The 26,972-nt window shown below is 59.1% G+C and overlaps 1 protein-coding gene across 1 annotated transcript; it reads right to left on the bottom strand.

Annotated features, from left to right (window-relative positions):
• Positions 1–795: 795 nt before the first annotated feature.
• FGD2 (FYVE, RhoGEF and PH domain containing 2) lies at positions 796–22,442 on the bottom strand. Its single transcript, XM_004619352.1, has 16 exons — positions 22,375–22,442; positions 17,743–17,932; positions 16,184–16,264; positions 14,724–14,872; positions 13,608–13,764; positions 13,362–13,500; positions 12,691–12,749; positions 12,407–12,553; positions 11,799–11,891; positions 7,034–7,113; positions 6,932–6,962; positions 6,287–6,376; positions 5,363–5,494; positions 2,148–2,294; positions 1,142–1,288; positions 796–1,011 (listed from the first exon to the last, which is right to left on the bottom strand). Exons 1-16 carry the CDS (start codon positions 22,440–22,442, stop codon positions 796–798), a joined length of 1,926 nt encoding a protein of 641 aa, XP_004619409.1.
• Between the last annotated feature and the right edge of the window lie 4,530 nt (positions 22,443–26,972).

A 26,972-nucleotide genomic window follows, 5' to 3' on the forward strand; every position in this document is an offset into this window, starting at 1 on the left:
CTCCCTCCCTCTCTCTCCCCTCCCTCCCTCCCACCCTCCTCTTTCCCCCTCCCCCCCCACCCCTCCAGCTGGCGGTCCTCAGGTCCCAACTCGCACCTCTGGGGAGTGTGGACCCTAACTCCTGAGGCGCGGACCCCGGGTCTATCCCAGTGGGTGTGTATTTCCCACTTCAGTTGTTTCCTCCAGGCTGGAGACTCAGCTGTGCCCAGCGTCTTGCTTGCCCACGCCTCACCCCGGGAGCCACGTTAGAGCCATGTGGACCCCGCCCCAGATCAGTGCAGCTGGGTTTGGGGTGATTGTTAATTTTTCCCTCTGTGTTATTTATTTTTGCGATCAGCTGTGGGGACACACGCAGCAGCTGGGGAGACCAGGGTCACACTCGGGGTTTCCCACGCGCCGGAGTTTCCTTACAGCCCAGCCCGACCTCGGGGCGGGTTATCTGGGGTTTGCTGACATCAGTGCTAGGCATCCCTGTCCCAGTGTCCCAGGAGCCCCTGGGGAAATCAGCACAGCCCCCCACCCAGGAACAGATGTTTGTTTCTGAGCCCTACCAGGACCCAGATGGCCGAGGATGAGTGGATGGGGCCAACGAGACAGCACTGTGTGGGGGCACTTGCCTTGCACGCGGCCGACCCTGGTTCGACCCCCTGCTGCCTGGACGATCCCTGAGCCCGGCAGGAGTGAGCACTAAGCCAGGAGAAAGCCCTGAGCACAGCTGGGTGTGGCCCCCACACAGACACCGTCGAAAGCTCCGCTGGTGACAGTAAGGCCGAGGCCGGGGTGGGGGGCTGTGGCTCAGTCGGACAGGTCCCCCCCAGACGCCTCCTCGGGGCCCCAGCCGCTGGCCGCCCGCTGCATGGCCCTCACCCAGCGGCCCTTCAGCGGCTCACTCTCGGCCCGGAAGGTGTAGAGCTGGCCCGACTGCTGCAGCTGGAAGAGCCGGGGGTCGGCCTGTGGGCCCGAGGCCACCTGGTAGCCCAGCAGGGGGATGGAGGTGTGGGCGCGCACATCCTGGAGGAGAGTAGGGGCCGGGCCCGGGCTCAGCCCTGAGCCCAGACCCCATGGAGCCCTGAAAGCCCCTCAGCCCCAGGGGCCCCATCTCCCGATCTTAGACGGGCCAATGCCCCCCAGCCCCCGTTACCTGAGGGGCGGCGTAGATGTAGAGCACCAGGGGGTCGTCCCAGGGGATCACGCACCAGCCCCTCGGGCCGCTCCTGCCCCAGCGGTCCCCCAGCAGCTGCAGGAAGCCGCACATGATGCTCCGCTCGGCGCCCGCGGCCGAGCCTTTCTGGAAGCAGAGAGGGCGGAGGTGTGCCTGGCCGGCAGTGAGCCTGGTGGACCCCTCCAGACCCCGGCCCCACGGCTGGACCCTGGTTGGCCTGGACTCGGGCGGGTGGCGGGCTCAGCGTCAGCAGGCTGCCCCTAGACGGAGCGGGGTCTGCAGAGGAACCCCCTGTGCTGACACCCTCCCGGGCTGTGGTGAGTCGGAGGAGGTGCCACCCGTGCTCGGCCCCCAGCACCCCGTATGGTGCCCTGAGCACTGTGGCCCAGCCCTTGCCCCTCAGAGAAGAGAAGGCAGGGAAGGTGGAGCGAGGCAGGGCTGCGGGCTGGCCGGGACAGGGCCTTGGACGTGACCTTCCAGGACCTTCCCTGGCAGGGGCCCCTCGTCTGGGGAGCTGGGTCCAGTGCATGCAGTGTGCGGCCCCGGTGCCTCAGGGGCAGCTGCGAGCTCCTCCCCAGGGCTGGCATAGCCTATCCGCTCGGGAACTTAACCGTCGCCCCCAGCCTGGGAGTTTCCCCGGCCCGGCCCCCACACACTGCCTGGCAGCCTCCAGACGCCCCATGCCCTGCACGCCCAGGCGCCAGCTCCTTGGGGCTGGCACAGAGACCGCAGCCTGGTTGGCTGCGAAGGTGGGGGTGAGGGCCCCTGAGCACCTCTGAGGAGACCCCCTAGCCCATCCCTGGAGCCCCTGCAGCCCAGATGACTCTCCCAGCACTGGCTCTCCATCTGGGGAATGGCGCCAGCAGCGCTGGCTCGGGGTCTCCCAGGATGGCTAGGGGGGGGGCGGGGGGCAGAGAGGCCAGGTGATGGGCCAAGAGAGGAGGGGGAGCAGGGCCTGCCAGCACACCCGGGGAGGCACCCTCACCTCCAGGATGCCTGGCCGCCTGTCCTCCTTGTCCTCGGGGAGCACGCTGCCCGTGAGGAAGGTGTAGCAGGCGGAGCAGACGCGGTTGGGCCTGTTGTCATCATACTTGAGCTCGGCCCGGTAGTCAGAGCACCGGGCACACACGACCTGAGTGAGCACAGTAGGAGGGGCTGAGCCCAGAGCAGAGCCACAGCAGGACCAGTCTGCACCGTGACCGTGTCTGCACTGTGGCTGTGTCCACACTGTGGTGAAGTGTGCATCATGGCTGAGTGTGCACTTGGCTGTATCTGCACAATGGACATGTCTACACTGTGGCCGTGGCTGCACCGTGGCTATGTCTGCATTGTCGTGTCTGCACTGTGGCTGTGTGTGCGCCGTGGCTGTGTGTGCACTGTGGCTGTGTGTGCGCCATGGCTGTGTCTGCGCCGTGGCCGGGGGTGACCCACAGGGACAGGAGGAGGGCGCCTCTGTGGGGACAGAGGCAGAGGGAGGGGTTGTGCTGCCTGGGCTGCTTGTGGGGGGGCACATGCTCACGATCCCCCAATGGGGAGTCAGTCCAGGCTTCTGGGGTGGGTGCCTCCACCTCCCCAGTTGGTGCCAGGCTCGGCCTCGCCCGGCTGCACCTGACCCCTTCGTGCAGCTGTCCTCATGCCCCTGCCACACCCCCGGCTCTCCAGCCGCCCTGGCTAGGGCAATGGCTGACACAGCCGAGGTGCAGGGGGCTTCGCAGGGGGTCCTAGCTAACCGGAAGCAAATCCTCCAATGACAAGACGTGCTTCTCACAAAGAGCCCCAGTTTCAAGTTGGAAATGCGTGCCAGGGTGGGGAGGCCCAGTGCAGAGCATTTGCCTTGCTTGTGTGAGGCCCGGGGTCCCATCCGGCTATGACCTAAAGAAGAGAAAAAACACTTTCCCTGCAAATTTTGCCATTCACTGATTCAGAATCCACCATAGTCTGAGAACTAATATGAAAATGAAGACCTGGTTGTCCTTGCGACCTGCATGTGTGCCTGTGGAGTGGACCCCAGTGCCCAGCCCATGCCAAGAAGGTCAGCGTGGCTCGAGGCTGGGTGAGCGGTAGGAAAGGAGAGACCAGGAGCAGCTGGTAGGACTCCCAGGAAGGCTGGAGTCCAGCAGGGGTGGGAGGTAAGGGAGGAGCGCCCCGGGAGGGCCAGGGAGGGGCCGGCGGAGGCTGGGCAGCCCCGCCCGCACCAGGGTTCCCGCCTGGCAGGCGAGGCAACAGAAACTGGCAGGGAACCACCGAAAGGGTGACTCACCTCGCACACAGGTGCCCGAGTCAGGACCGGGGCCTCAGCGGTGCTGGGAGGATGGTTTCATGTCTGCATGCATATGAAGAAGGGCCCAGTGTTTAGATTAGCATATATTATTTCCTAATGTGACATGGAGCTCGGGCTCCACACTGGAAGGTTGCTCCCAGCGGTTCTCAGGGGACCATACCGAGCTGGGGCTGGCCCCTGGGCCTCACTGAAGCAGAGCCTCGTCCATTGAGCCTTCCTCTGGCTGAAACTCTTTCCGGGGGTGTGGGTAGATGGGGCATGGGCCTCGCCCTGTGCACAGAGATCTCTTCTGGGGCAGAGATAGTACAGGGGGAGGCACCTGCATGCATGCAGCTGGCCCGGGGCCAATCTCCAAAGCCCACCAGGAGGGACCCCTGCCTGTGGAGGCAGAAGGAAGCCCTGAGCGCTGCCTGGTGTGTTCCTGAGACAAAGGGAGACCAGGGGTCTCGGCTGGTACTCAAGGGGCTGTGTGTGACGCAGGTGCCCTTCAAGGGGCCTGGTCTCCTGCAGGTCAGGGCTCCTCCAGTCGTCAACTCTGTGGCCACGTTTTCTCTCTGTTGTCGTGTCAGGCTGGCGCTCGGGGATTGAGCACAGGTGCAACATCTCGATAGAGCCCAGAATCAACCTGTGGTGTGCTTGCGCTCCGGGACTCCGCCCAGGGCCGCGCCTGGAGCTCTGCAGCCGGCCCCCACCCCTGCGGCTGACCTGCCTGTTTGTTCTGTTTTCCCTGTGTGGCACGGCCCAGGGCCTGAGCAGGAAGACAAGCCTCTAGTCCGAGCTCCATCCCCTGCCCTGATTTTGATTATTTTGCTTTCTGCCTGGGTTCCCCCACTTCCTCCCGCTGTTAGCGCACTTGCCCCTGAGCAGGCGCCTCCCCGACAGCCTCTGGCCGCCGGATCCCGACTCAGCAGACAAGGAGGAGCCCAGCCCTCCCCAGCTGCCTGAGGACGTGACTGACAGATCCACCAAGGTGTGTCCTGGCTCTAGAAATGAGGCCCCGATTGCAGTTTCACACACTTTGGGGCCACCCCGGCTGGCCCCAACCTGCCCAGCTGGTGGCCTCCCTTCCCCTGGTCATGAAGCTGAGTTCACAGAGGCCTCTGGTGCTTGCCAGCAGGGAGGGTGCAGCCCAGGCGGGTGAGGGGCCCCGGGCTGCCTGCTTGCTATGGGTGGGTGGAGGAGTGGGAAGGGCTGGACTTGCTCTTACGGGACACACCCCCTCTGCCTGGATTCCCATGGCACCTGTGAAGAACCTGAGGCCTGAGCCTGGCACCACCACTGAGCTGTCCCGGGGCTGGGCTTTTGAGGGCTTGTCCGGAAGGGAAGGGGACTGTGAGCCAACCACCGTTATGGACAGGAGCTATCGGGGGAGCACTACCAGGCCTGGGCGATGGGCGGTAGGTGCAAGGTCAGAGTGGGGCCCAGAGGCTGGGACACCACAGATGTTGGAAGATCATTATCTGTTCTGTGACCAGAGGCCTTGGATCAGGCCCAGAAAGCCAAGGATAGAAAGGCAGCCTGCACAGGCACCCTGGGAAGTGCAGAGAGCAAACGGCCAACCTCTCTGAACTGCAGAAGAGGGGCAAAGCAGACCCCACTCCAACCCGAGGCTGTGGGGCTCTGTAAGGTGATCCATGTGCCAGGTACAGTGAGTGTACTATGCCTCATTATGGTGGGTGGCACTGGTGAATGGGGTGCATTGGTCATGGGTGGCACTGTGGGTGGGTAGGATGAATTGGTGGGTAGGTTGCACTGGTGGATGGGGTACACTGATAGCTGTGCTTCGCTGGTGGGTGGGGTGCATTGGTGGCAGGATGCATTAGTGGTAGGTTGCATTGGTGGGTGCATGGCCGTGAGATGCACTGGTGGGTTGCGTTAGTGCGTGGGCTGTGTCAGGTGCCCACAGCAGCAGTACTCACGTAGCCACAGGCCCGGCAGTGGTGGCGCCTGCGCGTGAGGGCGTTGAAGGGCTCTCTGCAGCGCATGCACATGCTCACCCTCTTGTCCCGGACCCACAGGGGCGCCCGGAGGCCCAGCTCCTCAGACTGCAGCTGCGGGGCGGGAGAGGCAGCTCTGACCCTCCTGCTCCCCTCCCGAGGCCTCCCTCCTGACCTTGGCCCTGTGCACCAGCTGTGGAGAGCGGCATTAGGACCCCTGTTCCAGGCGTGAGAGCACTGAGGGCCGGGGAGCCAGTGGCTGTGAAGGCGCCTCACACGCAGGGCTCAGATCGAAACAAAGCCCAGACTCCTGCATCCCCCACAACGCCGTTGACCCAGACGGAAATGCCTCCGGGAGAAGGGACCACCAGAGGCCCCCAGACCAGGATGTGTCCATGGGAGGCCCCGGGGCCCCCCCATCACTACAAACAGGAAGCAAAACCCTAGAGCCAGGGGGCGGGGAGACAGCTCAGAGGCGGGAGCCCCAGCCCGATGCCCGCAGCACCCGCTCTCCAGAGCACTGCCAGGCGTGGGCCCAAAACCAAATAAATGTATTTCATCACGGGCACTCCTGAGCTCACTCCTGCCTCTGTGCTCAGGGTCTCTCCTGGCAGTGCTCGGGGCCCAGCTGCTGTGCTGGCATAGGACTGGGCCAGCCGCAAACAAGATATGAATCGTTCCTTGGACTATCTCTCTGGACCCAAAATAAAAAAGAACAAGATTCTGCTAAACAAGCTCTTCTGGCACCGAGTCTCCGAGGCAGGCGTGCTGGGTAGAGGGGCTTCTGGTGGTCCCTCCTGACGGTGGCCATCCCCAGCCCCCCACGCCGCAGGAAGAGTGGGATGGGCAGCAAACCCTGCTGAGGACGCACACAGCAAGGAACGGCGGGAGCCAGGCTCCCCATACCTCCTCCCGGGGGTCTCCCTCGGGGCCCTGGGCCGCAGCCTTGAAGGTCTCGCTTCTCTTCTCGATTTGATCAATGGCGGTTTGGAAGGCCTGGTGGGGGGGGGTTGGGCATGAGACTCACTCGGCATCTCTGCACCCCCCCCCAATAAGCAGGCGACACCCTCTGGGCCAGGCAGTGGGCTCTAAGCCCACTGGCTGACTAAAGCAGGGAGAAGCCATTACCCCCATACTACAGGCATGAAAACGAGTTTCAGGAGCTAAAGTGTCTTGTCCCAGCACTGTCCAGCTAGGCAGAGTGACAGAAAGGTAGGAACAAGCACCACGTCCTATGCACACACGCACAAACATGCGCACACACACATGAACCCACATGCACACATGGACCCACACACACATGCACCCACATGTGCACACACATGCACCCATGCGCACAAGCACACAAGCACTCACACACATGCACTCACATGCACACATGTACCCACATGCATACACATGTGTACACATGGGCACCCACATGCAGACATGCACCTACATGCATACACATGCACAAACACATGCACACACGTACCGCCCACATGCACCCACACACACACATGCACACACACGTGCATGCACACCTTGCTAGGGCCCTGGGCTTTCTGATACCTGCATCCAGGAACTCATTTCCTCCTGGGACCTGCTTGGAAGGAGAACGGCTTGAGGGGGTGCCCCTCGCCACCCCACCCTCTCCTGCTGCCCGCTGCCTACCGGGCCTGCAGTTCCAGGGTTCGCTGCTTCCCCGACACCAGGAAGGAGTGGGGGAACTCGGCGTCACTCAACTCCCGGACCTGAAAGGGAGATGGGGGTCACCTCACCCACCCACCCACCTGCCCAAACCAGGCACTGGACATGCCTCAGAACAGCTGAGCTAGCGGAATGGCCCCCGCGCCCACCCGTGTTCGAGCCCCCGCCCTCCCGGCAGCCCAGTGGGTGAGCGGTGGGGTAGAGGGGGCAGACGCTGCCATAGGACCCGCCCAAGCAGAAATCACAGCTCAAAGCGGGGGGCTGGGGGTCCGATGCCCATCACAGTAATGGGGCGCTGTTACCAGGCAGCAGACCCCCTGGGAGCCTCTCCCCAGTTCCCGTGCCCCACCCTCTAGACACAGGGAATGGCGTCAGCGCCAGCGCTCACTGTCCCTCCCCCAGGTTCTGCCATCCTTCCCAACAGGAGCCACTGCCAAGCCCACTGACCCAGCCCTGCCCTGGCGGCCCTGCCGTGCCCCCCTCCAGTGTGCGCACCACCCATCAGCTCACGAGAAGTGTGGGGGTCTGGGGACGTGTCAGATGGCACCACGTGGGCACAGGCAGCAAAATCGGAATCTGATTTCTTATTTTGTCTTGTTTTGTTAAGGGGCCACACCTGGCAGTGCCCAGGGATTCTCCTGGCCCCGTGAGTCAGGACTCTCCTGGCAGTGCATGAAGGTGCCGGGGGTTGCACCCGTTCAGACACAGGCAGAGAAAGCACCTGCCCACAGGTCTCTTTCTCAAAGGAGTAAATAAGGGAAGGAGGAAAGTGAAGTGAGGTGGAGCAAAGGGTCTGGAATGAGCGGACCAGAAATGATTCAAGGGGGTCTGCCGTGAGAAGTCACCTCAGAGACCGGGGAAGACGAAAGGGAAGACGAAGGGGTCTTTCATAACTAAGTCACGGATTGTGAGGTGAGGTGGCCTGGCACTAGTGTTGGTTGTGCCTCACCCAGCAGTGCTCAGGGCTGACAGTTGGTGGGTTCTGGCGACCCTGTGGGGTACTGGGGCTTGAGCCCCGTTGGCTGTGTGCGAGGCAAGTGCCTGCCCACGCTCTCTCTCTAGCTCCGTCATGCTACCCTCTAAGACAAGAAAAAGCATCCTTATCTATTACAGAGACATCCTGGGGTATTTATAGGTGGAGGACTTATTTTTATCTGAGATTTACTCTGAGTAATCCAGGGGCGCGAGGCAGGGACGGTAAATAGCACGAGTGGGAGAAGCATGTTCTCAGCATGTGTGAGTCCCATCCCCGCATCCGCGCCCCCACGTGCCTGGGTACGGGAGGGGTGGCCCTAGCTTTAAAGAAATAGAGCTGAGGAATGGCTCAGAGGTAAGTACATGCCTTGTTTATATGAGACCTACACACACACACACACACACACACACACACACACACGCACGCAGGCACACAGGCACACACACGGGGACAGAGGAGGGGAAGCCAGAGGAAACGTTGATGAAACACGACTCCCTGCGAGTGTGGACCATTGTAGAGGTGTGTGACATGGGGGTGAGGATTTTTTGGGCCATTTTCTCGACTATCCACAGCGAGGGGGCCGGAGAGATCATGTCTGTGAGGAGGAGGTTGCGAGCATGCAGCCAGTCTGAGTCTGCCCTGGCCCTGCAGGCTGGCTCCTGAGTGCAGAGACAGGCCCTGAGCCGGCCAGGTGTGCCCAAGCCAGCCCACCCCAACATCTCCTAAGCTAAAGGAACGCCTGGGCTGTGAGCCAGGGTGGAGTGCGACCTGCAGGCGTGAGGCCACGTCTGCTCCCCAGCGCTGGGTCCCCCTGCAGGCTCTGCCCAGGGCACGGCAGGAACCGTCCAAAGCGCGGGAGCAGCACAGCCAGTGTGTGACCCCGAAGCGAGAGGCACACTCGACTCTGTAGCAACCAAGCCCTGGGGGCTTCTCCGTGCGGGGGGGGGGGGGGGGGGGGGGAGTCCGCACCCAGAGACGCTCGGGGCTGATTCCTGGCATGCTCAGGGGCCCTAGGGGACGCCGGGGATCGAACCCAGGCCAAATGCATGCAAAGTAACTGTGCAACATCAAAGTTAGGAAAACCTTCAGGGGGGGATGATGGCCCAGAGGACTGAGCACGTGCTTTGCAAGTGGAAGTCCCTGAGCACTGCAGCTGCAGCACAGAAAAAGACAGGAATAAAAGAAAAAAGAGGATGAAAGAAAGGATGGAAGAAGAGGAAAGGAGAGAAAGGGTGCAGAGAGAAGTCTTCATAGCAATCTTGGGAGGCACCTGTTTATAACCCTCAAGTCCCAAGGGAAAAATGGGAATTCAGAGAGGGCAAGATACTTGGTTAAGGTTGCGCAGCACTTGAAGAGCAGAATGCTCACTGTGATTCAATTAAAACAACTTTTTAATTAAAATTAAGAAATAAAGAACAGAATGTGCATCCACACTTGGGGTTTTGGTGTTAGGTGGGAAAAAACCATTTCCATCCCCCTGGGAGTGCAGGCCAATGGAGAGCCACAAAGGAGGCTGAGACCAGAATCTGGAGTCCGAGAGATCTTAGCACGGACACTGCTGCCCTCTGCTGGCCGAGCCCTGCTCACGCGGCCCCTCAGGCCTCCTGAGCCCTGCACGCCACTGCCCCAAAGCACCATGTAGCACCTCCTTTGCCAGGCGGGCCAGGCCCACCCTTTGGGCCCTCAGAACCAGACTGTGGCCTCGAGGAGGAGCCTGGCGGATGTGCCTGGACCAGGGCCCTGGGCAAGGGCAGAAGCTGCACATTTGCAGGAGAGACCTGGGGGTCAGGCGAAAGGAGGGATGCGAAGTGAAGGGCAGGGTCGCGAGAAGCTGGATGGGGCACTGGCCCCAAGGCCAGCAAGGAGGGGCAGCAGGAGCCCGCCCGGAGGAAACCTGGCAGAACTCGGAGAGGGTCAGAAAAGAGAAAAGGTTTGGGTAACAGAAGGAGGAAGGAAGGTGATGAGGGTCTCTGAGGGAAACACACACACACACACACAGAGACACAGATACACATAGACACACAGACACATACAGACACACGGACACACACACACACAGGCACACATACAGACACTCATGGGCACACAGACACACATAGACACATGGACACACACAGACAATACAGACTCACACAGACACGTGGACACGCACAGACAGACACATAAACACACAAGGACACACACACACACAAACACACAGACACTCACAGGCACACAGACACACACAGACAATACAGACTCACACAGACACGTGGACACGCACAGACACATAGACACACAAGGACACACACACACAAACACACAGACACTCACAGGCACACAGACACACACAGACAATAGAGACACACACAGACACACAGGTAATACAGACACACACAGACACGCAGACACTCAGGCACACAGACACACGGACACACATAGGCAATAGAGACACACACAGACATGTGGACATGCACAGACAGACACACAGACACACGTAGACACACAAGGACACACACACACACACACACACACACACACACACACTGCTCTGCAGAGGGTTGGATCGGCGAGGGGCCTTAGAGCAGCTTTGCTCAACAGGAAATTCCAGGGACACAGGTGGAAACTGCATCCGTGGAGGGTCGGGGCGAGGAAGCGGGGAGGGTGGGGGCTCTCGGGACAGGCCCTTCTCCGGCACTCCCTGATCAGAGCGGGACCCCCTCGCTCCAAACCCTTATGGTATCTCTTGGTGAACGCGTGGGCAGTGTTCACTGGCAGGAAACTCGTGGCTGCCCCCTGCCGTCCAGTGCGAGCACCAACGGACCCCCTGCACTCTGCTCATCCCTGGAATGCACGCTTCTGCAGTGCTCCGCACGCACAGCTGTCCATGGAGCCCCCGGCCTGGGTGCACGCCCTTCCTGTCCCGTCCCAGGCTGGTGCCATGCAGGGTGGCCCGCTAGGACCCCATGGGGAGAATGGAGCTGAGACCTCCCGGCTGCCCCAGGAGGGGCTGGCCACGTAAGCCATGGTCCACCACAGCGGTGGGGCACACGCGGGGACGCACAGGCCAGCCCACGTGTCCGGGAGCCTTGGGACCCCCACCCCAGACCCGGGGCCAGGGCACTCCGCCCCCACTAGGCAGTGTCTGTGTTGGGGCTCTGGGGTTACACCCAGAGGGCTCAGGACTGATTCCTGGGTCTGTGCTCAGGGGTTACTTCTGAGGGTGCTCAGGGGGCCATCGGGGAGCCCAGCAGTCACCCACCCCTGTCTCTGCCCTTTGTGATCCTGCTCCTGGCCTGCCTGCCTGTCCATCTCTCTGCTGGTCTCCACCTGCCCTCCCGCCCTACTTCTCTCCGTCCTTCCCTCCCTCCCAGGACCTGATGAAGGCTGGTGATGTGCTCCGAGCTGACCTTAATTGTCCCCCTAATCTGCCTTTTCCGAAAGCTGGTCAGCGGTTTCCAGACTGGCTCTCTTCCTATCACCGTTCCTGCCTGTCTTTGCTTGACTTGCTAGTTTGTTTCTCTTTACCGCCAGCAGCATCCCATTGTCAGGCCCCAGAGCCCGGAGCCGCTCCCAAAGCAGCCCCTCGGACCAGGGAGCCCCAGGGATGCGCCAAGGAGCGGTCAGCTGAGCAGGGCCTGGGAAGGGCCCAGTGGGGGCTAGAGCAGGGGGAAGCTGCCTCCAAACTCCCGTCCCCGCCCGTCCAGGACCTGCTCCGGGACCAGAGCCAGGACCCTCCCAGTGGGCCCGCTCTGAAGGTTGGGTGCTGCTCACCTTCATCCCAGCCACATCGATGCGGGTCCTCACCTGGAAGTGGGCCCCCACCTGGATGACCCTGGGCACGCAGTACAGCAGCATGTTGTTGAACTGTGGGGACAGACACCAGGGGGATGGAGGGTGGGTTGGGGATGGGCACGGATGGTCAGGGGCCGGACAGGGGGGATAGGAAGGGGATGGACAGCAAATGAGAAAGGATGGACAAAGATGGATGGGAGTGGGAGGGGGTCAAACTAGGGGAGGGGAAAGGGAACGAACGGGATGGACAGAGGAAGGGAGGGAGGATGGACAGGGGTGGTGGGTGGGGCCTGGGGAGGGAGTGGATGAAAGGATGGACAGGGAATGAGAAGGGATGGACAGAGGTGGACAGGGGGTGGGCAGGGAGGACAGACAAGGGGACGGGAAGGGAGATGGACGGGATGTGCATGGGCAAAAGAGGGCGGCCAGGACTTTCTGAGCGGGCTGGGCACCCCTACTCGGCCTGGCCCCTCTCACTAGGTGGGGATGCGGCTGCAGGGCCCAGCCCTGGGGCTGAGGAGGGGCCCCTCCTCCCCATCCCCCACCCTCCCCCCACAGCTCCATCCCAGAATGGGGGCCATCCTCACCAGGAACAGGTAGCGCTCCAGGGGCTCGCTGCGCCGGAAGGAGATCTTGAGGACCGGGCCCTCACGGAGCAGCGTGTTGGAGGGGTCCACAAGGTCATCGTCCAGACCCAGGCGCTGGTACACTGCCCACAGGTCCTGCAGCCGCTCCTGGACAGGCGAGGCTGGGCAGGTTGGCTGGGTGCGGGGCTGGGGGTGTGGGTGGGCAGGGGGAGGGCTGGCCGAGCAGGACAGAGGGGGCTGAGGCCCAGGTGGGGAGGGCCTGGGGCTGCAGGGGGGCAGCTCACCATCTCAGAGATGGCCGAGTTGGAGTGCTGGGCAGCCGAGAAGATCATGTCCAGGGCCTCTGAGGGTGTGTGTGGGGGGAAGGGCCAGAGTTAGCCCTGGCAGCCGGGGCTGCAGGCCAGGGCAGGGGGTCTTTGAGGCTTAACCAAGGAGACCCCCAATGAGCACCCGGGAGCCTCCTGCCTGGCCAGCCTGGCCCGAGGACAGACGGTGTGAGGGGCCATCCTCCTGCCACGGGAACAGTCCAAACCACCCCCCAAAACAGGCCCTGGGCCTTGGTTCCCCGGCCCCTCGCTGCTCCCTAGGCCCAGCCGAGGCAGGAAGTGCGGGGGGTCTCCTGCTGACGCGGGCGCAGAGACAGCCTCACTTTGCCCATTGCCATGGGATGGCCTTGAAGAAGCAGCTGGACCCTCTGGGCTTGGGCTGTAAGGACTGCTAGAGTGTCCCCCAGGCCTGCATCCACGTAGCCAGCTACTGACCCGTTGCTGTCCAGTGAGTGCTCACACGTGGGAGGGACCGATGCCCCACCCCTCCCCCGCCCCAGCCCCTGTCTGCTCTGCGTGTCCGCCCCGCCTGGGCCCCACCCCGTCCTACTCTGCATGTCCACCCTGTCCAGTCCCCCCAATCCTACTCTGCACATCAGCCCTGCCCAGTCCCCCCGCCCCCGCCCTACTCTCTGCGTCCGCCCTGTCGGGGGCCTGCGCAGGCAGCCTCTGCAGGTACTCCTGGAGCAGCAGCTCGTAGCGGGGGATTCTCTGCACGGGCTCCAGCATGTGGTGCTGCAGGGTCAGGCTGGCCGAGGCCTCGCTGCTCTGGTGGGGGGGGACAGGAGGGGGGTGAGCAAGGGGGTGTCAGGGGACTGGGCAGGGGACACCCCTGAGCTGGAGATGCCTGGTTCGGGCAGCTGCGGCTCCGCTACCTGGATCCGGGTGAGAACCTCCTGGAAGGGCAGGGACTTGTCAGCCCAGAGGGCCAGCAGCTCCGCCGCCCGCTCGAAGTTCTTGACGTACTCGCTGTACATCTTCAGGAAGGGGGCCAGCTTCTGCAGCACGTCCCCGATTCGGGGCGTGTTGGTCCTGCAGGGGGCAGGCCCATCCTCAGCTGCAGATGCTGCTTTTCTTTTTATTTTGTTTCATCTGGGGGCCACACCGGGCAGTGCTCAGGGCTTATCCTGACTCTGCGCTCAGGAGTCACTCTGGCTCTGCTTGGGGACCATATGTGATGCCTGGGAGTAGACCTAGGTCAGCTGTGTGCAAGGAAATCACCTTAACTAGAGCACTATCTCGCCAGCCCCTATCTGGGAAGACCAGACAATTTTAAAAGACATCCCAGACATTGTATCCTTGGCAAAATATCTAAAGAAATTTTGCCTCAAAATACTTGAGCACCGTTCTCTGCCTCAGTAAGCCTGAGGCACTGAGCAGTGGAGCACTTGGGCAGCGACTCACAGAGCGGGAGGCCCTTGGTACCTACAGGGCACCTCTGGAAACAAAGGACCTCCTGCATGACGCACACCTCATCACGGGGGGCCATGTTAGTGGGTGATGGCCACGGGTGTGAGGGTGGCAGGTACTCAGCTCTCATCCTCTGTTCCCGCAGTCCCCAGAATCATTTGGCTCAGTGAGGACCCCTGCTTCTTATCAAGGACACACACATGCACACACACGCAGTCACATACATGCATGCACATGTATGCACACATGTGCTCATAGACACACACATGCACACTCACACGTATGCACACATGCACACACACTCACATGCACACACGCAGCACAGACATGCACGTACACACTCAGATTTGCAAACTGTCGTATACAAAGATGCACAGATATGCACACACGAATACACACATGTGCGTGAACACACAAGCACATATACACACCCACACATGCACACACATTCACTCATTCACAGGAACGCACGTGCACACAGACACATGCACACCCTCCCAGGGATGATTTATGCGCACACACGCACACACACACATTCACACACAGGATCCTCGGCGTCCAGTGGGGCGCCCGGCACTCACCAGTCGTCCAGCCGCCGCTGCAGCTCAGGGAGGAAGAAATGCGCGTGGAACTGGTAGATGGAGGAGATGTTGGAGAAGATGAGCCGCACCACATCCTCGGGGAAGGCCTTGCTGCTGCGGGCCTCTCTCAGCAGCTCCTGGAAGAACACCTGCGCCCGGGGTCACAGCCCGCGGCCTCTGTGGCCCTGCTGCTTCCCTCTCTCGAGGCCACCCTCGCCCAGGACACTGAGGCGGTTCCTTTCAATCCCAGCACCACAGCAGGAAGTGTGGCACTTGGGGTTTGGGTCACTTGGTTTGGGGTTTTGTTTGTTTGGGGTCGCACAGCTCCTGTGGCGTCTCTCCAGGCCTGAGGAAAAGTATCACTCTGGGCCGGGGCACGGCTCAGAAGGCCAGCGCACGCGCTCTGATGCGGCTGTCCAGTGGGCTCCCGACCACGGCCCTGAAGGAAAGCCAGGTTCTTCAGGTACTTCTGTTTACTTGCTTGTTTGCTTTCGGGTCACACTCGGCAGTGCTCAAGATTTACCCCTGGCTCTCACTCAGGAATTACTGAGTGCTCAGAAAACCATGTGGGATGCCGAGGATCAAGCCCAGGTCGATCATGCAAGGCAATGCCCTACCCGCTGGACTATGGCTCTGGCGCTCCAGGTACATTTTAAAAATGTATTTGTTTCGTTTTGGGGCCACACCCAGCACTAGGATTCAGGGAATCGGACCCAGATAGGCTGCGTGCGAGGCAAGCGCCCTACACACTGTACTCTGGCCCCAGACACTTTCGTGGTGTTTTGTTTTGTTTGTTTTTTTTTTTTGGAGGGGGTTCTTGAATCACATCTGGTGGCACTCAAGGCTGACTTCTGGCCTGGTGCTCAGGGTCCTCCTAGGGGTGGTGCTTAGGGGACCGGGTGGTGTTGGAACCAAACCCAGGCCCACTTCATACAAAGCACAGAGACCTTTGAGCTATCTCTTGAACCCTAAAAATAAAATGCTGGGGGGCTTTGGGCCGGACCTGGGCATATTCAGGAGTGCTCCTGGCTGTGCTCAGGGACCATGCCTGGAAGGCTTGGGGACCTTATGCAGTGCCGGGGTCGGAATGGGAGGGCACGTGCAGGGCAGGTGCCTTAACTCCTACCTCTGTGCTGTCTCCACCCCCAATAATTGGCTTTTAGGTGCTGGAGGACACGTGCCAGGGGAGGTGGGGCCTGTGGGGGCAGGGACTGGCTGGTGAGGACTCTGACTCTGAAGCCAGCCAGGCCCGGGGTGGAGCCAGGGGAGACCACTGGTGGCCTGGCCTGGTTCTTCTCTCTCCAGGACTTCACATGTGCGAGGCACAGCCCAGCCACCCTGCACTGGGCTCTGATCCTGCCCCAGCCATTGCCGAGTCCCAGGGTCCTAAATCCGACTCTGGGGAGGGTCCGAGAGCGGGAGTGGTGTGAGAGCCCAGCGAGGCGGGAAGGGGGGGTCACCTGGTCCAGCAGGTACAGGCGGGACACGTAGGCCTGTTCTGTCTCCAGCAGCTCCCGGACAACCCTCTTCTCCGCAGGCTCCTGTGGCAGGCGGGAGAGGGGAAGAGAGGCAGCGTCTGAGCGGTCCTGACAGACGACCGACGGCCGGCCGGGCCGAAGACAGGCAGGTCTGTTCTGGCTGAGCCTGAAGAAGCCTGGAAGGCCCCATATGTGTTCGCTCGGGGTGAGGCCCCGTGGAGAGGCCCCTGGGGAACGAGAGACTCCAGGACAACATGGAGAGAGCCAGGGCCCTACGGCCAGGCAGCAGGTGACTGCGCGCACTCAGGCTTCCTGCCCACCTGGCACCACGCACCCACCCAGGCACTATCCCTGCGCGGACACCCTGGCCACACCATGACTGTGGTCGGGGATGCTGGACTTCAAACGGGGTGATGGTGGACATTAGGCTGAGACGGGGACCACATTCCCAGGCCAGGAGGGCATGGGGGCTGGGGTACAGGCCTGGCAGGCGCTCTGCGTGGTCCCCCCAGCATGCTGGCTCTGGCCTCGGGGCCCGCACTGCGTCATGGTCTGAGCACGACTGCAGGATGCCCTGAGCACTGCTGGGAGGCTCCACACCAAGAACACGGATGTGCGGAGGTCCCAGGCACTATGTCCCAGGCAGAGGTCAGGTGCAAGCACAGTGAAAGGACCATCTCCGAGAGACACCTCGGGGCGTGGTGCTGATCAGTATGTGAAGCCAACCTCTGTCTTGCCCCCTGCCTCTAGAACGGTGAGAAATCAGCATCTGCTGCTGACACCACCCTGTCACAGCGTTTTGCTGTGGCCGCCCGTACTGACGGGCATAGTCCCCAGGTGACCCAACCAAACACCTGTCTCTCGTGGGGCCAGTACACGGATGGTGAATGCCAGGAACCGAGCACGGGGCCGGAGCGACAGCACGGCGGGGTGGGTGTGTGCCTGCACGCAGCAGACCCGGGTTTGATCCCTGCATCCCTAGGGTCTCCCGAGCACCACCAGGAAAAACCCCTGAGCAACACCAGGTGTGGCCCAAAAACCAAAACCAAAAAAAAAAAAAAAAATAGAAAGCTGAGAGTGACCACTGGGGAGTGGGGGCACGGGGGCCGGTCTACCATGCAGCTGGCAGTGACCAGGACGTACTGCAACAGGCCCTGCCCCTGCTTACACATGAGGAAACTGAGGCACGGGAAGGCAGGGAGCAGGACGTACCCTGTGAGTGCCAGGAGCCCCCAGGAAGGACAGGACCCTGTGTGTGTGTGTGGGGGGGGGTGTCCATGTCAGGGAGGTGGCGCCTGCGCCCATTCAGCGAGTCAACAGGCCAGGCTGGGCAGGAGACCAGCTTCCCACAGTGAGCCGGGTCCAAGCCAGTCGAGTCCCCTGCCCTGTGCGGCCTTCTCCAGGGAGGGACATGGGCAGGGGTGTGGGGGGGAGCACCGTCCAAGCCCGTTGCTGCCCCAGCCCTGGGGCTACACAGGTACTGGCAGGGAGGAAGTGCACTCAGAGATGGGCGAGGGGACCACCACCCCGCCCTCGGGCACCTGCAGCCCCGGCCTGGGGCTAGTTTCAGGCTGGCATGATTTCCTCCAGGCCCCGCCGGACAGCTTGTTCTTCAGGGAGTTCAGGTAAATCCTGCTGACCGTCCGCTGCCTGCCAAGCTGCTCCCAGGGCTGCTCCGGCTGGGGTGCTCCGGCCTCCTGCCCGTGGGTTTGAGGGGCCAATCCAGGAGTCCTGAGGACAGAGCAGACCCGAGGGCTTCCCGTCTGTCTGCAGAGTGGGGAATGAAATAGGGGCTCCCTGGTGGGGGCCTGGGGGAAACTGAGGCAGATCCCTTGCGTGCCAGGGCCCGCGTGGCTGCCATGAGGGGAGTTTGCCGGGTGAATGCTCCCTCTGTCCCTGACCCTTTCCTTAGCGGGAACTCCAGCTTCCAAAATGAGTCAGTGTGGACCGACGCCTCCCTCTGGGGAACCACCTACTTCTCTGTTTCGTGTGAAGTGAGCCGGGCTCGGAGGGAGCTCGGAGGGCTAATCTGGCACACACAGGGCCCCGACTCAACTTCCCAGCAGGGCTAGACGGGGCCTGGGCCTCAGCATTGTGCAGCCTGCTGAGTGACAGCTGAGTGAGCGCCACACCAAGGGGAGGTGAGGACCCCTCCTTCCGCACACAGAACTGAGGTCCCTGTCCAGGAGGTCACTCCCCTCTGCAGCCTCCCCCATGCTCACACCTGCAGCAGGCGAGGCTGAGACCTTAGAATTGGACCTGGAGAGAAGGTGGGAGCCGTGCCTGCAGCTGCAGGCTGGCCGGCAAAAGCTGATTTGCTGTTGTTGGGTTTGGGTTTTGCCTGCACCCACCTGTTCTCAGGGTGCAATCCTGGATCTTTGCTCTTTGGCAGGGCTCTGGGGACCATATGAGGTGGAGGGCATTGAACCTATATTGGTCCTGTGCATGACACGCTTCCCCCCACCCACTGTACTATCAGTCCAGCCCCTGTTTTGTTGCACTTAATGGTTTGGCTTTTTAGTGAGGTTTGTGGCCTCAGCACACTGGGTGAGTCTGGGGCCAGTGTGGGGCAGCATCATGCTCAGAAGGAGTTTTCTCCTTATCCCAGCTCCACAGGACAGTTATGTGGCTTAGGTAAGAGAGGCCTCCCACACCGAGTCTCTCCCACCCCGAGTCTCCCACTCCGAGTCTCCCACCCCGAGTCTCTCTGACACTGGCTCTCCCACAGTCTCTCCCACATGGAGTCTCTCCCACACAGAGTCTCTCCCACACAGTCTCTCCCACACCGAGTCTCTCCCACACAGTTTCTCCCACACAGAGTCTCTCCCACACAGTCTCTCCCACACAGTCTCTCCCACACAGAGTCTCTCCCACACAGTCTCTCCCACACCGAGTCTCTCCCACACAGAGTCTCTCCCACACAGTCTCTCCCACACAGAGTCTCTCCCACACAGTCTCTCCCACACCGAGTCTCTCCCACATAGAGTCTCTCCCACACAGTCTCTCCCACACAGAGTCTCTCCCACACAGTCTCTCCTACACAGTCTCTCCCACACAGTTTCTCCCACACAGAGTCTCTCCCACACAGTCTCTCCCACACAGAGTCTCTCCCACACAGTCTCTCCCACACAGAGTCTCTCCCACACAGTCTCTCCCACACCAAGTCTCTCCCACACAGTCTCTCCCACACAGTCTCTCCCACACAGAGTCTCTCCCACACAGTATCTCCCACACAGAGTCTCTCCCACACAGCGTCTCTCCCACCCTGAGTCTCCCACTCCGAGTCTCCCACCCCGAGTCTCTCTGACACTGGCTCTCCCACAGTCTCTCCCACATGGAGTCTCTCCCACACAGTCTCTCCCACACAGTCTCTCCCACACAGAGTCTTTCCCACACAGTCTCTCCCACACAGAGTCTCTCCCACACAGTCTCTCCCATACCGAGTCTCTCCCACACAGTGTCTCTCCCATACTGAGTCTCTCCCACACAGTCTCTCCCACATGGAGTCTCTCCCACACAGCGTATCTCCTACACAGCGTTTCTCCCACATAGTCTCTCCCACACTGAGTCTCTCCTGCTCTGAGCCTATGTAATGACAGGGACCATGCCCCTCTGTCTTCAGTATGGATATGTTGGCATGGGCAGCACAGGGCAGAAGCTCTTGTGAGAATGGTTTCTGTTACCCCCATTTTGCCATTAAGAAAACTGAGGTCCAGAGTGAAAAAGTAATTTACACCTAGGAAGTCACCCAGTTGGGGTCCAGACAGCAGGGTGACTCCCTGAGCCTGGACCCCTCACTGCTCCTCCCCGTCTGAGCCAAGTAGAGGCAGAGCAGAGCACCCGCATGGCCCGCCCCAGGTCGCACAGCCCTCTGCACTCCCATCCCTGCGCCTGCCCAGGGCTGATGCTCGCAGCGGGCGCTGGCCCCTGGCTTTCTGTTCTACATTTGGGTTCAGCTTCTGCATTTCTCTCCACTACCCGGGCAGGCTTCTATTTCCTCTTCAACCCCAGTTTCACACCAGCTGAGCTGCAGAGACCATGCAGCTGCCCGAGCAACTGTCCAGGGTGGCACGCTTCCTCCCCACCCACCTTCTCCGTCTCTCTCTGGCCCTCGGGCTGCCTACCCTGTTTGGGGCTCACATGCTGAGGGGCTCCTCTCCAGCAGCCTGGGCTGTCGGCTGCGGCGCCCTCTCTGTGTGTGTGTGGGGGGGGCTGGCGGCTGGCAGGGGTACCCAGAGCTGTCCCCGGTGCTGAACAGAGCTTGGCCCACAAAGGTCTCGGAGGGGCAGTGTGGCTAAGGCACCAGCTTGGAAACAGAAACTAGTCTAGGGCCACCAGCCTGACACTTCCACCAGGAAGCCCACAGGAAGCCCTCTCTGTTCTGGGTGCCCTCACATGGTATCTGGGCCCCTCACAGGGGATCACGTCCGTGAACTGGCACCGTGGCACCTTTCCATCACAGACAAAAATTCTCACAGCAACTTCCTTCCTCCCTCCCTCCCTCCCTCCCTCCCTCCCTCCCTCCCTCCCTCCCTCCCTTCCTTCCTTCCTTCCTTCCTTCCTTCCTTCCTTCCTTCCTTCCTTCCTTCCTTCCTTCCTTCCTCCCTCCCTCCCTTCCTTCCTCTCTCCCTCCCTCCCTTCCTTCATTTCATCCTTCCTTCCTTTCTTTCTCTCTTGCTTTCTTTTTTGTTTCTTTTGGGTCACACCCAGCAATGCTCAGGGGTTGCCCCTGGCTCAGCACTCAGGAATCACTCCTGGCGGTGCTCGGGGGCCTGTGTGTTGCTGGTGGTCAAACCTGGGCCTCCTGTGTGTAAAGTATCTGCTCAACCTTGAGATGCCTCTTTGGCCCACGGGAATCATTCTTTTTCTGGTTTGTGTTTTGCTTTGGGGGCACACTGGCAGTGCTCAAGGCTGACTCCTGGCTCTGTGCTCAGGGTTAACTCCTGATGAAGCTCGGGGGACCATACACGGGGGTCAGGCACATGCAAGGCAGTGCCTTCACTCCAGAGGGATAACTCGAGTGGGCCCTGCATCACAGTTCCCTGAGAAGTTTTCAAGACCAGCGCACCCTTCCAGCTGCACAGGGGCAGAGCTGCACCTTCTCTGGGCAGCGCCTTTCCGGAAGGGAGCCTCCTCCCCGAGGACTAGTGAATGTGGGACAGCAGGGGGCATTCCCAGTCCAGGGCTGCCCTGGCCGCCCCGCAAATGGCAGCAGAATAGATGCTCCCTGCCCAGAGCTATTCCTGCTCCAAGCGTCCCCAGGCTCTCCCAGTCTCCTCACAGGACACTTCCCAACTCAGCCTGGAGTGAGAAATGCCTGAAGAGTGGGTTCACGCCTCCCCCACTCACACAAACTCTCAGAGACTCACATACACAAACACACAACCACTCACACACACTCAAACATGCAAACACACACAAGCATGCCTCATACAAACATTCATGCACTCACGTGCACACACACACTCATCTACACAGACACACAAACTCTCACAGCCTCACATATACATTCAGACAAATTCATTTACAAACACACACTCATACAAATATACACTTATACACACACGGACTCTCACACAGACACACACACTCACACACACTCATACACACTCACACAACCCCGCCCCTCCCTGACAGACCAAGGCCCTCCACAGGTCAGTCCAGCGGCCCAGCACTGGCCCTCCGCCTGTGAGTGTGGACCCCCGCCCTCCGCCTCCACTTTCTACCCGTAAGATGGGAACAGCAGCGGCCATGGAGCTGCGGCCTGGTGAAGTGAAAGCACAAACACACTTCCAGAAGTGCCCGGGGGGCTGAGACAGTGTCGCTTTCCCTGGCGCCCACACCGCCCCACTCCTGAAAGGCCTTAGCTTAGGTCCGTGCCAGTGTGTCCGAGCTCAGGCTTGACAAGTACCCGCCATCATCCCTGCGAGCAGCTGTCCCCGTGCCGCCCCCAGCAGCTCAACCCCACGACCAAGCCCGGGTCAGCCCTCACCACCCTCTTCTGCCCAAGGAACCCGGGATGGCACTTGGAACCATGTGGGCAGGAGAGGGAGCGGCCGGGGCCTCCGCCAGGGTCTGGGGGCACCTGTGCTGTCCGAGCCCCCCCCCCCCACACAGGAGCTGGGGTGACGCTACTGGCCCATCAGAGTGACCCTTCCCCAGCCGCCCTGTACCTGCCGCTCTCAAACTCGGTCACCAGTCTGGACACCGAGGCCACCTTCTCCTCATTTGTCCACTCCATTCCGGATCCGCCACGGAGGCCCCTCAGACGGCCTTCCCCCTGCCCCACCCGAGGGCACGGTGCTGCCAGGGCATCTGGAACCTCCTGCCGCTGCTTCTGCCTCAGAGGTTGGCTGGAGGAAGTGGGCCCTGGGCCCGGCAGAGGGGAGGAGCAGCACGACCCCGCCCCGGGTGGGGGAGCAGACCTCTGCGGTCGCCCAGCAGGCTCTGCCTCTGCCAACGGTGACCTCTCGCCCGAGTGTCTCCGGCCGACCATGCTTGAACTCCTCCACGGTCGGAGGGTTCCACACCGGCTCCTTCTCAACAAGCCTTGTGTGTGGTTTCGGGCCACATCTGGAGGTGTTGGAGGGCTGCTCCCAGAGCCCCGGGGGCTGTTTGGTGGTGGGAATTGAACCCAGGTCTCCGCATCCTCGCCACAGCTTCCCTGTGTCTTAGCCGGCGCAGGGTTGTCAACAGTGGCTCTTTACTCACGTAAGGTTACAGGGGCTGGAGCGAGTGTGGCAGACAGTGCTCGCCTGGCCTCACCTGACCCACCTTGGTCCTGTCATCACATGTGGTCCCCCGAGCACAGAGCCAGGAGTAAGCCCTGAGCACAGCCGGATGTGGTGCAACAACAGCAAAAAATATCCCAGGAACAGGCTTTGTGGCTCAAGTGGCCGAGCACACAGCCGGCTCGTTCTGGGCCCTGAGTTGGATGCCCAGTACTGTGTATCCCGGTGGCCCCTGTGGCCCCATCAGCAGTGAGCCAGGGACGGCCCCAGGGGTCTAGAAGTCTGTCATCTAGAAGGCCTCGTCTGTCTCTCAGTTCCTCCCTGGCACGCCTGTAGCGAGACTGGCTCTGTGCTCTCATCTTAGCGCTGAATACCGTCTTCTCAGGAAATTCTTTCTTGCTATTTCTCTGCTGGGAGTCCACACCCAGCAATGCTCGGGGCGACTCCCGCCTGTGGTGCCCAGGGCCTGTATGTGGTGCCAGGGTTCGGACCTGGGCCTGCTGTATGCAAAGCCTGGTGGACTCTCTCTGGCCCGCGGCCCCGTTCCACAGGACAACGGAGGACGGCGAGGTAGAGGAACTTGCCCAAAATCTCTCAACAAGAACATAGCAGTACTCAGATTTTCAAAGTAAAAATAAACAGAAAAAGTTTAAAGTAAAAAGTTCTAGAAATCTTCCAAAGATTTAGTAAGAGCCCCAGAGGACCTTCACCCCCCCACCCTTTTGCCACACCAAGCTGCGCTCAGGGGCTACTCCTGGCTCTGCCCCCAGAATGACTCCTGGCAGGGCTTGGGGGTCCAGAAGGGATGCAGGCGATCGGACCCTGGTCAGCTGCATGAAGGGCAAGTGCCCTACCCCCTGTACTCACTTTGGCCCCTGTCTCCTTTTTCCTGGTGGCACTCGCACAGACAATGTCAGAGCCCTCCTGCGGGCACCGCCCGGACCCCTGCTGTCTGTCTCAGGCTTCCTGACCCTCCACCCCAGCCCCAGCCGGGAGTCGTCCCTGCTTGGTGCCTCCTCTACCAAGCGGCTTCCTGACCCTTCCAGAGAGCAGACCTGGCCCTGGCCCCTGGGAAGCCTCACAGACCCGCCGTTCAGGTTCGAGTCTGCTGTCCACCCACTCTGTCCCGGCTTCGGGTAGAAACTCGTCACAGGCCTCCGGCACTTGTGCAGGCACACCACCTCCCTCCCTACGGACACCGGGGCCTCCACCCCCAGGCCTTACAGACTTCCCTGTCTTCTTTTTTTAAAAATTAATACCTTTATTCTAATATTTTAACAGTATTTTAATTTTAAAAATAAAAACATGCTAATCAAAAATGTCTATCTTCACTTTTAATTGGTCTTATCACTTCAAAACAAGGATATTAGACCAATTTGCAGATGACATGATGTTACAGACAGTTTTATCAGAAAATACTCTCATCACACATACATATGTTAGGTCATCATCTACACTTGAAACTAGTGTGCTATATGTTAATTTTCTTGTACACTTGAAAATAATATATGTCAAATATATCTCATTTTGGAGATAACACAGTTGAATGGAAAATACAAATAAGAAAGTGAAAGAAGATATTGTGGTAAGGGTTTAAATCCTAGAATCTGAAACTTTAGATGCTCTTATTCTAGATTTCTAGATTATGGAAATCTTTATTTTGTTATAGATTATTATTACATTTCTAAAAGAAGAAATCTTTTTTTTTTTTTTTGCTTTTTTGGGTCACAGCGGCGATGCACAGGGGTCACTCCTGGCTCTGCACTCAGCAGTTACCCCTGGCAGTGCTCAGGGGACCATATGGGATGCTGGGAATTGAACCCAGGTGGGCCACATGGCAAACGCCTTACCCGCTGTGCTATTGCTCCAGCACCAAGAAGGAAAATTTTTATTGGACTATTTTCCATGTGAAAATACTCTTTGTGTAAAGTTTGTAATTCCTTTTAACTCTCTTCATAATTTCCCCCAATGGTTCTTTCCAAATGCTATAGTTGTATTTATAGGTATGTATTCAATACATTCAATACTTGAGAAATTCTGCTCTTAGCACATGTAGAACAATTCATCTTCTTAGAAAGATAACTGCTGAGAGACTGGAATGATAGCACGGGGAGGGCGTTTACCTTGCATGCAGCTGACCCAGGTTCAATCTCCAGCATCCCATATGGTCCCCCAAGCACCGCCAGGAGTAATTCCTGAGTGCAGAGCCAGGAGTAACCCCTGAGCATCACTGGGTGTGCCCCCCCACCCCACAAAATAAAAGACAACTATAAGATAGCTTACAGCTATTTTTTTTCCTTCAGAACACCAGTCAGCAATTCAGTGCTGCACCCACTTGCCATTTTCAACCTAGAAAACAAGAGTATTTGTACGTGCATGTCCGTGCACACACTTGCCCAGACACATGGATGCTGATTTTCCTGAGAACTCGTTTATTTCAGCTCAAAATTCACAATAATTCAAATCTGTTCTCTACACATGTTTGTGAATGCCAACAAGACCTCTGTGCAAAGCTTCATCAATAGGCACCCTCGCCTCTTGCTTGGTTTTTCCCCTCTTATTCCGTCCCTGGTGCCATGTAATCCCATCAACGGCCAACATCCAGAGATTGTAAAACCAAGCTCCCAGAATCTAATAGCCTAGTTCTCCCTCTTGGAGAACCTGATAATCTACTGAGAATCTATTGCTTGCTCGGAAGAGCCTGACAAGCTCCCCGAGGTGTATTCATATCCCAAATACAGTAACAAATATATACACACCTCTCGGAGAGCCCAGCAAGCTACCAAGAGTATCCCGCCCACACGGCAGAGTCTGGCAAGCTACCCGTGGCGTATTCGATATGACAAAAACAGTAACAATAGGTCTCATTCCCCTGACCCTGAAAGAGCCTCCAAATGTTGGAAAAGATGAGTAAGGAGAGGCTGCTAAGTGTAATAGAGACGTTACCGGTGCCCATTTGAGTAAATCAACAAACAACGGGATGACAGCGATACAGTGATTCTGGACAGATCCCGCCAGTCCTTCAACTCACGGTCAGTCCTGCTCTATCGACTGCCATGCGCACCATGCCCGAGTAGCAATTTAGGTTTTTTGTCTCTGTGTTTGTCTGGGATTTGGGTGATGGACCAAAACCAGGGCCTCCAGGACTCGGCCAGATCCACACCGCCTCCCCATCACGCATTAGCTTGAAGCCGATTCCCAGCATCAGATGATTTTGTCCATAAATATTCTGGTGTGTATGTAAGAGATCAAATATGGGGCAGAGGGACAGTACTAGAGGTAAAGCCTTGCCTTCTGTGTGGCCACTTCAACTCAGGTTTGCTTCTATCCCTGACACCACACCCAGAGTCCTACCAGGAATGATCCTCTGAGCACTGAGATCTTAAGGCCTAAGAATCACTAGGTCCTTATTTTTTATTTTCAATGATGATGAATTGGCTGCCATAACAAAATACCACAGATTAGGGGACTGAGACAGAAATGTGGTTTCTCACAAAACACAGTTTCTCATTTGTGGAGTATAAAATAACTTAACACAAGACACCCAAGGACAGTAGACTTTCAGAACACCAGGGCCAGTAAGACTGCTCCATAGCTGGAAACCTGCCTCATGAGCTGGGGGAGAAGGTAGCTGGAATAGAGAAGGGATCACTAAGAAAATAATGCTTGGAGGAATCAGTCAGGATGGGAGATGTGTGCTGAAAGTAGATAAAGGACCAAACATGATGACCTCTCAGTGTCTGTATTGTAGACCATAATGCCCAAAAGTAGAGAGAGAGTGTGGGGAGTATTGTTTGCATGGAGGCAGGGGGAAGGTGGGAAAGGGGGGGGTATACCGGGGATATTAGTGATGGGGAATGTGCACTGGTGGAGGGATGGGTGTTTGATCATTGTGTGATTGTAACTCAAACATGAAAGATTGTAACTATATCTCACGGTGATTCAATAAAATAAATTTAAAAAGATTTTTGAGTAATGGCAAAATTCAAAATAAATAAATTTTCATATTCATTTTAATGGTTTTAAGTAAAAAAATCCCA

This window comes from Sorex araneus, chromosome 5, assembly GCF_027595985.1.
Source record: "Sorex araneus isolate mSorAra2 chromosome 5, mSorAra2.pri, whole genome shotgun sequence".
Lineage (NCBI taxonomy): Eukaryota > Metazoa > Chordata > Mammalia > Eulipotyphla > Soricidae > Sorex > Sorex araneus.

What these genes read in the sequence shown, in the direction of transcription:
- FGD2 (XM_004619352.1), bottom strand. Translation starts at nt 22,442, where the DNA reads ATGGAGTGGACAAATGAGGAGAAGGTGGCCTCGGTGTCCAGACTGGTG. An exon ending in CAGCGGCGGCTGGACGACTG is followed by an intron (nt 13,765 to 14,723) that starts GTGAGTGCCGGG and finishes TGCCCCCTGCAG; the next exon opens with GACCAACACGCCCCGAATCG. An exon ending in TCGATGTGGCTGGGATGAAG is followed by an intron (nt 7,114 to 11,798) that starts GTGAGCAGCACC and finishes TCTCCCTTTCAG; the next exon opens with GTCCGGGAGTTGAGTGACGC.